At 42.5% G+C, this 14,722-nt stretch overlaps 1 protein-coding gene across 1 annotated transcript; it reads right to left on the bottom strand.

Annotated features, from left to right (window-relative positions):
* Nucleotides 1-1,792: 1,792 nt before the first annotated feature.
* LOC145410990 (peroxiredoxin-like 2A) lies at nucleotides 1,793-10,204 on the bottom strand. Its single transcript, XM_080281049.1, is given in 5 exon segments — nucleotides 1,793-3,480; nucleotides 4,393-4,666; nucleotides 5,477-5,607; nucleotides 7,337-7,492; nucleotides 10,099-10,204. Coding segments are annotated over 4 exon segments (654 nt in total). The 5' UTR covers nucleotides 7,458-7,492; nucleotides 10,099-10,204; the 3' UTR covers nucleotides 1,793-3,352.
* Nucleotides 10,205-14,722: the final 4,518 nt, after the last annotated feature.

Here is a 14,722-nt window from a genome sequence, read left to right as displayed (position 1 = left end):
GAGAGACTTAAAGAGGTCAACTGTTGCATTAAATTCTGAAGTTTATTCTTGCTTCATACATTCCTTTAAACCCCAAGATTCTTTATAGCCTCTCACCGCATGGTTCAATGAAGATAATGCATATTGGTCTAGCTAATGTTAGACGGGTTTCATTCAACTGCAAGAATGATTACAGTGGCCTGTATCCGATAATAGTAGATGAATAACCTGCTACAGGCTCAAAGGCCTCAGTTACGGAGATGAGCACCACGGCTAAATGACTCACTGCGTCTGCCCCCTCCCCTTTAATCTACATTTAATGCCTTTTTTTTCTCTCTCTGAGAGAATCCCCACGTGGATTGAGAGATGTGTTGGTAGTAGTTGCGACCCCATGCTCATTTGGACGTGAACCCGATGGACTGCAGGTTGAAGCTGCCTATTTCATGCACTCCACCATCCTCCTTTTGGTGCCAGAGAGTCGAGGTACTGGTGCCACAACATGAGGCCGTCCCTCTGCAGCATCAACCAATGGGTCAAAAGCTGTCTCTAAAACGTCATCTCTATAAAAGTTATATCTGTAAAAATGATCTCTGTAGGAATAATTTCTACATAAGCTATCTTAATAGATTTTATCTTTATTACCCTTTCCCTGCGACTATTCTCGTTAATTTTTAAGCGCCCAAAGTGAAAGTTTATTGGATGATAATTACTTTGCACTCCTAATAGCGATGGTGTGTCCAGAGTCTGCTTACCTACCTATCAACCTGCCTACCTACTTACCTCTCTGTCTGCCTGTTTACCTTTCTTCCTGTCTACCTACCTACTTATCTTACTACCTACCTCCTTCACTGTGTACCTTCCTACCTACCTACTTACCTTCCTACATTCCTACCTACCTTCATACTTATCTTTCTGCCTACCTGCCAGTCTCTCTATTTACTTACCAGCTTATCTACCTTCACTGCTTACCCACTCTTCTCTATCCCTGCCTTCGCACCTACCTGCCTTCCTGCCTACCTGCCTTCCATCCTACCTGCCTCCCTACCTACCTGTACGCTCGCTGATCTGCCTCTGGTCACTTGGTCATTGATGTTATGTGTGTGTGTGTGTGTGTGTGTGTGTGTGTGTGTGTGTGTGTGTGTGTGTGTGTGTGTGTGTGTGTGTACCGATCAACACAATTAAGGCAATAATTCTAAGTGACTCTCTCTCTCTCTCTCTCTCTCTCTCTCTCTCTCTCTCTCTCCCTCCCTCCCTCCCTCCCTCTCTCTCTCTCTCTCTCTCTCCCTCTCTCTCTCTCCCTCTCATGCAAAGAACGTCACCATCACCACACCCCCATTCCACACTATCACCTAAACCATCATTCCACATCATCACCCAGGCAACACCAGCACCTACACCATCACCTCACACCATCAAAACACAGTATCACGCGACTCCAGTGAGCCTCTGGGCTCACTGGAGTCGCGTGATAGGAATAAACAATCATACAGTGACAGGAAATTTCATATTTGACCATGCTGGGCCTGCGTCCTGAACTGCAGTAGATCCAACCGTGCTGTGGTCACCTACCGTGTTATAGGCAATCAGCTTTATGAGAGAGCACGTTATAGATGAGCTGACTACAAAATAACCTTACTTGACTTAAAATTGAAGTGAAAAAATCATACCAGTGGTAACGCTGCCACTACAACGCTGTTTCTTCGAAATGTAAACATAAATTTAAAAAAAATGCATACAATTAACTCTGAGCCCTTGGCCACCCCGTTTGGGATACATGGCGTCTGGCAATGAATGAATGAATGAATGACTTTGCACTTCTTTATTGGTTAGCTGCTACGCTGAATCCATACATCGCATCAACTTAAGAAAATAAACTATCATATAAGGCTGAGTACCAGCAATGACCCCCCAGAAATGACTGCCTATCCGTGCATTATTACCTGACAAACAGAGTTACCCGTGAACCTCCCACTTACCCCCCTCAGCCTCATTAACATCATCCAGCCCTCGCCGCTCACTGTTTGGAGTTTGAGCAAGGGCTTTCATAGGGGAGGCTCTGAGGAAGGTATCAGGAGGCTCTTGGGTAACTGGAACATCACAGTAATTTGAGGATTGTAAATTGGTAACAACCACTCTTATGTTACCTCTTGCAAGGCTACCATACTCCTGAATATTCAGGGTTAGTGAACAAATTATGACCACTGGTGGCATTACATGAATAAAATAACTTGCCGCCTCTTAAAGGTTCGAACTGATGTGCACAACTCCTGTCCTTCACCCAGATGGGGGTCATATAATGGTGACAGGGAACATTTGATACACTGTACTATCTCTTAATTCTTACATAAGTTTCTGGACCACATATGGATGTTATCCTGTCAAACTGAAGAGTGTACAGTACATATGGGTGTTATACTATCCTAAAGAAGAGTGTTTCGTTAAAATTCATCATGTTTACACAATCCTGATTTTGTTTTCATATGGGTCCATACTGTTTCAGGAAAAGTACCGGTATTCACCTTCGGGCGTTTCTAGATAGCAATGATATATCGGCATACGGTATAACTGTACCAGTACTGTACAGTATATAACAGTAATCCATTGTACTTCATGTATGTGTAATACGGTACCATATGAAATTGCTTAGTATCAGGGTTACTGCAATTCAGTGCACATTATTAGCTTCAATGTATCACTAACTCTGGCCTTTGTAAGACACACAAGGTTATTTGTAGTCTTATATCTGCTGATAAATTACAGAACTGGCAATCATGGACTATTTACATTACTAAGGTAATTTACGCTAACATCACAGATCAACACATTTGTCTACATTTTCACATGACTGAACACCTTCACAGTCGAACAAAAGAATGAAAAGAGAGAAATATACACTTTCAACACACCAAAAATAAATACAAACACTAATACTCTAGAAGGAGGAGAACAAGAGCTAATGACAACAAAACAGCAGGTACACGATATGGAAAAATCAAGATACTAAACACTAAGGGTCATATTCTCGCTGGTTTTGAAGACTTTCTAGCCCTTATTTCTTAGGGATACGTTTAGCTTACTACATCTTACTGTTTTCCCGTATCTTATTTATGTCTTTTCAATGCTGGCGTTGAATGTATCAATATCTTTCAAGAATACATTAATATTTTTCCTCTGGGATACACTTTGCTTGCTGTTTTTGTACTTGCGAGTATTTATGTCCTTTTGATACTGGCACAGAGTGCACAAGCATCTCTCAAGCATATATCAAAACATGCCAGATACAGAAATAAAATGGTACGAAATAAGTGCTACGGAGCCTCTTTAACTGATAAAAATACGACCCTGATACAAGACAATTGGGCCACAGACAAAGCTACTCCTCGTGTGTCTTGATCTTGTCGATGGCCTCCAGGAGCAGTGTGGAGTTGTGGTGGTCGCCAAACTCCAGTTCCCGGTGTTCGTATAGTATTCCCTGGTCTCTGGGTCCCACCACAAACACACCTAAGGGAAAAACAATGACCTTATGTGAGAATGTATCTTTTTTCATCCTACATGATAAAGTAGCTACAAAATCCAGAAATTAATGGTGGTTATTGTTTTCAGTCTCCACACACTGGAAATCATTTGACGATTTTGTATAGCTTACAAGAAACTCACAAGGGTGAAGGGAAAGAAACAATTTCCATTAATGCTTTCAGTACAAGTATACTTTTATATTTCATTAAGCCTAATAACAAATTACTATATTCAGGCTATGAAAGGCCCTATCGGTTGAAGGAATAAATGATCCCAGGCTGCACCCTCAAGAGGACTTCAAAATATAAACACAAGTGACAAAACTTATCTGATTTACTCTTATGAGAAATTCATTAAACTGTGTAGTCTAGGAGAGCAAGGGTGTAAGAAAATAGGACTGCTAACTGGTAATGAACATTGCTGTACTGTGGCCAGTATATATATGCATGTTACTGTATTCTCACTACAGTATGGTGAAGGGAGACTCCTGAGGGGGGTGATATCATATTTACCACATTTACAGGTTTCTCAGTTGTTTATAAACAGCAATAAAATTTTCCAAGATTATAAAACCATAGTGATGACACACTTTTCCACGATCCTCCAATGTTACAGTCGTAGTGAACATCGGCACACAGAAACTGATGTGATAGCATAGTCGCAAGTTCACTTAAACTCTGTGTATCAGCTTAAGTTGTGTGGCTCCCCAGATGGGCTTGGATATTTGGGCACTGCCTGACTGCCCCTTTAGCCACACGCACTGGTTAAATTAAAATCAGTGTTCATATGCAATCCAAAGTCATGTGCATACTTTCTCCTGCAGTCCACCAGGTTCACATCCAAATGAACCTGGGGTCACAGAAACAACTTGATATATAAGTTTCACCATAAACTTACTTCCCAGTAGTGAACCATCCCCTTTTAGGTTGCCATCAACACCCTTGTTACTGGCTCTCCTGATGTTGCTCCACACACTCCACCGAAGCATGCCAGTCACCAACATGCGGCGTTCCTCGGGCCCATAAAACCTCTTCTCCTCGTCCAGCAGCAGCTCACCACCAGGGAAGAAGTTCATGAACTCCTCAGCCCCGAGGTTCTCATGAAGGAGGGCATACAGCGGGATTCTCTTGGCCTCAAAATGTGGCTTGAGGCTGGAGAGCGCTTGCGCCTCCTGGTGGTGGATGTTACTCATTAAGAATCTGTATACTGAATTGTGCATTTTCGTCTTAATTGCCTGAGCTGAGTAGCCCAGCCCCCAGCCCCAGCACAGGATAATGAATGGACGGATAGATTATATGCACACTGCAGATTTCATGAGTAGATAGTAATATATAAGGTAGGTCTTAGCACACTATAACAATACAGTACTGAATAAGCCAAAACAAAAATGGACAGTTGATATGTTCCCTGAAGCTCCTAAATATATATTAGTGCTTATAAATCCAGTGACTCTACTACTACAGTATAATATTAATGATACTATGCCTGACACGGAGAAATATAACTATATCTAATGCCATACCTTGGTAACAAATTTGCTGTATATTTAAAAATAAAACATAAACATCTACGAGTATAAGTAGTTCTACCTACAGCCATTTTTTTTCTGGTTGACAATAAACTAGGAAATCAGCCCTTTGCCACCACCCAATACCCTTAATAGATGCCATCAGTCAAGGCCAATCATATAAGAATATTATCCATTTGCACTTCCTTGTAATGACTGGTCCCATTGAAGCAAAGTCCCACATACAACCAATCCAGATAGCTGTTATTTAATATACACTACTCACATTCCCATACAATGTGTCCATAAAATCCCGGAGGGGGGTAGTAACAAACAAATCACCTCCATATCACCCAGGCCTCTGCCATCTGACTGCCGTCCCTTTAACTCACACCACCCTCATTCATATCTCATCCTCCATCCTCCACAGCCAAATAAGGAAACCCTAGTCTGCCAGAGTTCATTCTTACTCACCTCCCTACACAGAGATCATCCAGGCCGCCTGACTGCCATGATGACTGCTCCTCTATCCCGCCAAAGGGCCTCTCCCAACAAACGCCTCTCACTCCCATCAAGCTTCTTCAGGGGCGCAACACGAAGCCAGTCTGGGGAAGGAAGATCACATGAGCTGATGATGGAGTTTGTTTTTTTAACCCTGTGACTGTGCCTGGAGTTGGAGAGGGAAGCCTTCAAGTGGTGGCACAGATATAACTGGACGGTGGAGCTGTCTGGCTTTACAAACATCCCTCAATCCCTCCCTATCACCCAAAACGAGTAGGGTGGACTGCAGGAGGAAGGTAACTTCAGCCTGTAGTCTATTGGGTTCGCATTCATATGAACCTGGGGTTTCTACTACTACTACTACAAACATTGTGCCTGGTGGTCTAGTGGTTTGAATGCCCCACTTTGAGTGATATCCTTGAATATTATCGATCTCCATGAGGTGACAGGAGGGTTTTCAAACATGTAATGCCATCAAGGGTAGGAGGATGGTCATTTACCCTTACATATACTGGACTACGGTTGACTAGGTGGGGAATAGGAAGTAGGCACTTTTTTTCCAATACTGCTTTCTCATGACTAAACAAAATCGTCTTGTGACCACTTAAATAAACAAAATTCCTCAGTGTACCAATAACGGAAGGGATGTGAAGCCTTTGACTGATAGGGTTTCTCTCGGTTTAAAAAAATTGTCTGAGATTCGCAGGAATAACAGAGCCAAGTGCACCATCCACAGCAAAAGGGTTACAGGAAGCATGATACCCACATAGCTGTAGCTTTAGGTTCATCTGAAACGTCAGCCTGGTGGACTACAAGCTGAAGTTGCCCTCCTCCTGCAGCCCACAATCCTCTTTTGGGATATGAGGGGACATGAGGGACGTTAGTATAACCAGGCATTTGTGCTGCATGGTTATACTGATGCCACCACACGAAGGCGTCTCTTCTCCTGCATCATAACAACATAACGAAATACTGTAGTTTATTGTGAAGAAAAAGTTTCTGCTCAGTTTGGTTCCTCTTCCAGTATGGACACAGGGATGGAGCGCATGTGTACGGTATATAATAGCAATGGTGTTATTAACGTGTGTGTGTGTGTGTGTGTGTGTGTGTGTGTGTGTGTGTGTGTGTGTGTGTGTGTGTGTGTGTGTGTGTGTGTGTGTGTGTGTGTGTGTGTGTGTGTGTGTGTGTGTTTCAGTGAATTCGATTTATCTGTAGAACATACGTGTGTGTGTGTGTGTGTGTGTGTGTGTGTGTGTGTGTGTGTGTGTGTGTGTGTTCCAGTGCGTCTGATTTATCTGTATAACATACCCGCGCGCGCTCGTGTGTGTGTGTGTGTGTGTGTGTGTGTGTGTGTGAGAGAGAGCGACCTTTATACGTCAGTCACCCTTGAAAACATATCTTACTTTCTCTAATACGAAAAATACAATGAAACTCCTTAAGCTCTAACAATATTAACCAAGCAAACAGCCCACATAAGTACTGCTGGAGAAATCTAGTTAGTCAGCGTCATATCCGCATTGCCAAGGGGCACAGTATTACACCAGTAGCATATAAATGAGTGCATGACTAACACGTATATGTAAGTGACACATTAGCACTAGCTGCCAAAATGTGGGGGTGTGGACGCACGAATGATGTCAGTGTTTATAGTATGGGTTCTGCCGGTACTAAAGGATTTTCAGTACTCAGAGGGTTCAAGATGTGCAGGGGGCTAGTCAAAACACACACACACACACACACACACACACACACACACACACACACACAGCAGCTTTCTTTGGCGGCAACGACAAAAATAAAGGTTATCCTGATACTGTAAGGGTTTCAACTCACCTAAAGTAGCCTTCTGTGGCGGTGTCCTCCACGACAGGGGCATGTTGCAGTAGGCGAGGAACCCCGTGAGGGCCCCCGTCACCAGCCATGGCCAGTTGGGTAGCATCACGGACAGGCTCATACTACCCAACCCCTCCACCCCGAGCCCTCGTCGATCTGCGGAGAGACAGCCTAGATAAGAACGGAGATAAGATAATGATGACACTGGTAGGATGAAATTAGTCTAGGTTACTGAGGAAGTCTTTTCCTGTTTTGAGAATATAAGTTGTTGATGGAAAGTTGTGTTACGTGTCTGTATTTTTTTTTTTTTTTTTTTTTTTTGGTGAAACTGTCTTGGACAAGGAACAAACACTCAAAATTTTTCCGCTTATCCAAATTCCAGCCTATGGTGATAAGCCTATGACGTTAACTGAAATAACTACGGCCTTGTACTGCCAACACTATACAGTACGACTTTCTCTCATTTAGGAGCAAGAGATAAGAAAGATAAGTTGTGTGGAATAAGCCAGTGTAGGATATACGGGACACAGGTTAACGGAATGAACGATACGAGATACAGCAAAGGCTTTTCACTGCTAGCACCACACACTCCGCCTTTCTCTCACTTTCAGTTAACAAGAGATACGAGTAATCAGTGTGTGGCCTGAGATAGATCTGGGTTCACAAAGTACCAGTGAGAGACAGATCTAAAGCAATAAGCCAATGATATGTGATAAAGATGAAGCCTAGTACTGCACTGTCATCATCATCCAATATCCATTCCCTACCATTAGAAAAAGGATAACAGAGAGTAACAGTATGTGGTGTGTGTCAGTGGAGGGCTCATAAAGCAAGACTGAGATAAATGGTAGTGATAAAACTGAAGTCTCATACCGCCGCCGTCATCCACTACGACCTTCACCTACAGATAAGATAAGCAGTGTGTGGTGTAAGATAGTGCTGGTTTACACGGCATCACTAAGATACGACTAAGATATGTGATAAAAGACACCTGTAGAACTAAGGTATTATAACTGCCAACGTCATGTACTACGACCTTATCTCGCTAAAGAGCAAGAGATACGAAAGACTTATTACACACTGACCATGACAGCGCGGCATCAAAGGTCCAGGAGATAACAGAGATAAGAAGTGTGTGGTCTGAAATGACGCTGTAGCCACGAACATCGGTGAGTTATGAAAGAAGCATAGAAGGCTTAGAAACACTTTTATATAAGCGATTTATTTGCCTGTTTTCACTTAACATTGTATTTACGCTATTTATATCGCTTAAATATCGATGCTGTTTGAGTTAATAAGAGATGTGAGGACAACGCGATGTAAAGAGCAGAATAAATCGCTAAGATGTCCTATTTTGCTTTCCCTTAAACATTCACTCTAGTCTGCTTTGTTTGGCAGATGTATGAGGATAAAAGTATACACAGTCTTACACACACACACACACACACACACACACACACACACACACACACACACACACACACACAATTCAAGATAAACTGTGATTCTGTCGCCAGCCTCTTAACTTCTTCAAAAAGACGGATATTGTATTTTACCCAGCTTAGTGGGGAAATTTTCGAAATGGAGGAGGGGGTTGGTTGGACACATCCTTCCCTGATCTTTTTCACAGCAATAGGTCTTTCCTGACAGTGAATAAAGACGTCCGATAGCAACACAGAAAAAAAAAAAAATTGACTTGGAGGTGTTAGCAATATCTTCTTTACCCCTTTCTCTCTCCCTCCCCTCTCATTTCAAGGTAGTCGAAAGAGACAGAGGAGGAGGCAAGGTTCACTAGGCTGGTATTCGTCAGTGTGTGTGTGTGTGTGTGTGTGTGTGTGTGTGTGTGTGTGTGTGTGTGTGTGTGTGTGTGTGTGTGTGTGTGTGTGTGTGTGTGTGTGTGTGTGTGTGTGTGTGTGTGTGTGTGTGTGTGTGTGTGTGTGAGAGAGAGAGAGAGAGAATGGCAGGGAGAAGAGAGGGAGGGAAAGAGGTAAGGGAAGATAAAGAAGGAAGGAGAATACATGAGGGAGAGGACAGGGAAGGAGAGAGGAACAGGGAGGGAGGGAGAGGGGAGGGACTTCAATAACCATTGTCAATAATAATAGTAGGGAAGACTGACATGGAGGAGGGACATGGGGGGGAGGGGGAAATGGCAGGGGATGTGTAAGTCTGGGGGGGGGATGGCAGAGGGGTATGCAAGCCTGGAGGGGGGGGGGAGGCTCATCAATGACTGGCGGGTGTTTGTCAACGTGGGTCATTTCACAACTCATCTCACTAGTCACTTAATCTCAGGCGACTAGTTTCACATCATGAGGCAAGCTACTACAACTACCACTACTACTACTTCAACTACTACTACTACTACTACTACTACTACAACACACACACACACACACACACACACACACACACACACACACACACACACACCTGCAAAAAAAAAAAAAAAGTATTCATGCAGATGAAAGTTACCCACCAGTGAAAGTGTGCTTTTTGTTTGGACAAGTTAATAATGCAGCAAAACATAGCGTCAGTGTAAACGAAAAACTCCTCCATTTGAACAAGTTACGGCAATGTGAAGCCAAGGCACGAAAATCTGAGTACAGAAATCTTAGGTACCCAATAATCAGCAGTTACATAATAGGAACATTTACGAAAACATGACGCACATACCCCAACCTAACACAGCCTAACAACAGTCTCAGTACCAGGTAATTCCCTATATAAATATGACTAGTCCATTCACACGCACTCTAATGACTCACCCTATATAAATAAAAGAAGTGGTACGTGCTCGACTTGCAGGCCTCCTGGGTTCTCAAGTGAGCGCCTCTTCTCTCTTGATTTTCTCCTGTACTTCCTCTTCACTCACTCTTAAAATATCTAGTTCACACTTGCAGCAGTAAACGCACTCAGTGAGCCAGTTATAGTTCCTTGTTCAACTTCTTCGCACTTATTCGTCAAATCAGTCAATATTTGCAAGTCTCTCAACGAACGTGTCACTCGAGAGGCACCAGGAGATTTCCGGAGTGACGAGCCGCGTACCATCCACCTCAACGTCAAGCGAGTAACTGCTCACCACGTCGCCGCATCCCCCCCTTATATTTACAGTACCCAGAGCCAAAGGAAACTCTGATTCACTCTTACACAACAAGCCGGAGACAAAATGCTCACATCCTCTACCTGCCCCATGACGATGAGTGGACAGTTTTGGGTTTATGCTGCGGAATTCCTTGGAAGTCTTACATTCCCTGGCTCCTCATTGCTCGCTCTATATTTTTTCTTTCCTTGACGTTCCTCTTGGCCGCCACTTCCTTCATCCGCCTACTGTTCCTCCTCCACCCACTGTCGTTGTTGTCAAGAAAGAACACTTCTCGATATTCAAAATCTTTCATACAACCCGTGAAAGTTTTAACCCAGTGACGCGATTCAATGCGCCACATCTCCATTAGTGTCACCAACCAAAAACATTCCAGCACAGTGTGTCCTCTGACTTTCCTGTGACTTTTTAAACTTTATTTTGGTAGAGGCATAAAACTCTGAATACATTAAGCTGATCGGTATGAATAATAACTCAATGCTAACTATTCTAATGGCAATATTACTGCAGTGGCGACAGCTTACATTAAGCTTACTTATTGATAAAATTGCAATAGAGGTATTTTATCGTACATTTTGAGAGGTTACCTGCCAAATAACGCAAATAAAGCTGTGATACGCAGCGACACTAACGACTAAATCAAAAGCGTTCAAAGACCGCAACGTCGTCGCGCCCAAACTTTGACCTTGACTGTTGAGCAATCTGCACCAAAACTGAATCAGTTCTTCGCAGATCCACATACAATGTTTTTTGTTTTCCTAATCTAAAGTGGATCAGGTAGGCCTACTTATGAGTTATTTTGTTAATATAGATGTGCACACAGAAGCAGACTCCAGCACAACAGCTACGTTTTCGGCGTCACTTAAAAAGAAAACGAACAGAAAGGATGTTCAGAGAGCAAAGCGACGCCACATCCAAGCTTTGAACTTGACTTGTCATCTTGACCTTTGGTCGATCTGCACCAAAATAAGGTCACTTCTTCCCACATCAGTGCGCAATACATGTGCGAATTCTGATCCAAATCGGACCAGACAGTCATGAGATAACGCCGCATGCTAAACTCTGAGCTTGACACATGACCTTTGACCGTGACCTATGATCGATGTGCACCAAAACAGAATCACGCCTTCCCAGACTCGCACATTATATATGCAAGTTTTGATCCAAATCAGATCCGAAACTCACGAAATAACCATGCACCATGAAATTTGATCTGGACCCATGACCTTTAACCTTTGGTCGATCCGCATCAAACTCGGACCACTTATTCCCAGACCCACACAAACAGTATATATATCTCAGCATTGGTCAAAAAATCGGATCCAGCAATGATGAGATACGTAACATACAAACATACGAAGATACTCGTCCATACATAGAAACCGCCTCTGTCACACGTGCTAAGTCCTCGGTGTCGGTAAGTACACCTGATTTACGCAACCTTTAGTTGCTATTGTTTTTCACGCACTTTAGAAATACAAGACAGACAAGAAGTACAGCAAAAAATTTGAAGGTCACAGCCGGTTTCTTTTCTTTCGTTCTCTTGCCTTATAAAAACACACACACACACACACACACACACACACACACACACACACACAAAGCAGGCAAGAGGAAACTAAACATAGATACTGTACGTTATCTATAGGAACACCAAGGAATGAACACCAGAATCGCCCCATGTCTCCAGTTCCTCCTGCAAAAAAATACCAATGAATGAAGACCAGAATCGTCCCGTGTCTCTAGTTTCACTTGCAAGAAAAATCAAAGTTGCGACAGGAAATCCATGGGTAATAAGTGTATGTGAATCCCTCCCCTGCAGTACGTGGTCTGGGAGTGTCTTGTGAATTCTGCTCTCTCTCTCTCTCTCTCTCTCTCTCCATTCATCTACGTGCCTGCTTACCTACCAACCTACCTATCCATCCATCTATCTATCTATCTACTTCAATTATCTATCAATAACCTATCCACATAGCGAGACAAGTTCCGTTATTTCGCAATTCACTGGAGCCAATCGATTGTGACGTAAGAGGAGGGGAAAAATGCGTGTGAGTTCCAGGAGATAAGGATGTTGTCTCGGCGCTCTCTCTCTCTCTCTCTCTCTCTCTCTCTCTCTCTCTCACACACACACACACACACACACACACACACACACACACATATATAGATAGATAGATAGATAGATACACACACACACAAACACAGGAGAGAGAGAGAGAGAGAGAGAGAGAGAGAGAAATCCCAGACACGTTGTAAGGAAATAAAGAAAACAGGAAATCACAGGAAATTTCAGGCGAGAATGAAGTTTGCCCGGACAAAATACTTCAGCAGGAAATTCAAGAGCAAACATTGACACTCGACAAACATAACGCAACCCAGTCATGCCGGGCCAAGACTTTCTCTACGGAATCTGATCAGGAAAATTTTCATACAAGGATATCATCATCATCATCATCATCGCTTCTTTAACAATTTCAGCCCAAACACGTCTGTCATTTCAGTCTTCCTGCCATCAGTAATCTTCCTCCGATTAAAAGAAAAGTCATATGGTGAAGGGATATGAAGCAAACCCTAACCTCTATTGCGACAAGACGAGTCCCATAAGCAGAATAAAGTTGTCTCATGGTTGCAAGAATAAAGTTCGCAAACGTCAACGTAGTGAAGGGGTTAATGGAGTGGGTAAGATTAACACACACACACACACACACACACACACACACACACACACACACACACACACACACACACACACACACACACACACACACACACAATCACCATAATGATTATTCCTCACCCCCCCTACACACACACACGAGCCATGAAAACACAGAAGTAGGAGAATTATCATCAGTGTTTCTAGCAAAATGAGGATCATGTCGTAATCTATCTATCTATCTATCTATCCATCTATCTATATATATATATACATATCTATATATATATATATATATATATATATATATATATATATATATATATATATATATATATATATATATATATCTGTATCATTAATACCTTTTACGTCAATACTTGGAGGTCATGTTCTGGGGAAAGACTGAAAATTCCCGAAAATTATCTTTTTTTCTATTGACCCCTCGTGCAGTTGACAGGCACTAGAAAGTCTTCTTCTTTTTCTTCTTCGCCATCCTATATCGTAATTGTAAAAAAGAGGGTACGATCCAGAGTGATGACATGAAAACAGAGATGCTCGAGAACTATCATCAGACTCTCGGATCCTAAATATTCACAGTGTTTGATAATTCTGCTGCGTATTTTCCTTTTCTTATATTTGTATCCTACCAACCCCGTTTATGAGTTGGAAATAGGTTCAAGGCGAGGATGATTATAATGATGATATAACTTAGCTGTTTGTAGTACCTATGTTCGAGTAATTTCAAACGTAGCTAAAGAAATCAATCAGTTTTAAGTATGTATAGAAAGAGACAGACAGACAGACAAAGATGTGGATTGATGTTGCAATTTTATTCAGTGCCATACACCAGTGTGACGCATGCAAGCAGGCGCGACTAAGCCTGAGCACTCATAATTCAGTCCCACTCTCTCTCTCTCTCTCTCTCTCTCTCTCTCTCTCTCTCTCACACACACACACACACACACACACACACACACACACACACAAAGCCTCACCACTGTCACCACTCAGTCCCACTTTAACTCAATACAGAAGATAAGTCTTTCCTGGTATATATCTAGCCTGTTTAGTTAGGTTTTCTTTGCAGGGTGTTCTAAAAATATCTGTCCCCCCTTCCATTGCAATCGCGTCTTTACATCACATGTCTGGTACTGCTGGATGATTTTATTGAACTTGAGAGAGCCTTTTCGAATTGGATGGGTTTGACACAGACTTTCCGAAGTCCTTCCTGCTTTGTCTTGCCAAAGCTGAATAAAGTCGTCTGAACATAGCTGACCCCCTCCCCACTTTTTTATGAATATTGCATCACCATCCTGATGGCGTTGACTCCCTCCGATACGATAATGCCTGTTTATTATATTCCTCTATGTGGCAGGCGATTTCACTCAACTTAGCGAAGACCTCTCACTGTAAAGAGGTTACGTCCTACAGAATTCTCTATATTACTTCTGCAGTTCAAATAAGGAGCAAGGAAGAAAAAACTCATCTGAAAAGCCCATCTACAATAGCTTCTTCTTCTGTACCCATGTACAGAACTTAATGAAACAGCATCCTTTTCATCAAAATGGAAAGTCTAGAACTTTTATAATAATTCCATATACGAGGACTGACTGAGGGGCATGCAGTCCAC

The sequence above is a fragment of the Coenobita brevimanus genome, chromosome 87 (genome assembly GCF_032717465.1).
Source record: "Coenobita brevimanus isolate Jiangsu-jjx chromosome 87, ASM3271746v2, whole genome shotgun sequence".
Classification (NCBI taxonomy): Eukaryota; Metazoa; Arthropoda; class Malacostraca; order Decapoda; family Coenobitidae; genus Coenobita; species Coenobita brevimanus.
This window is presented reverse-complemented; position numbering and strand designations above follow the sequence as displayed.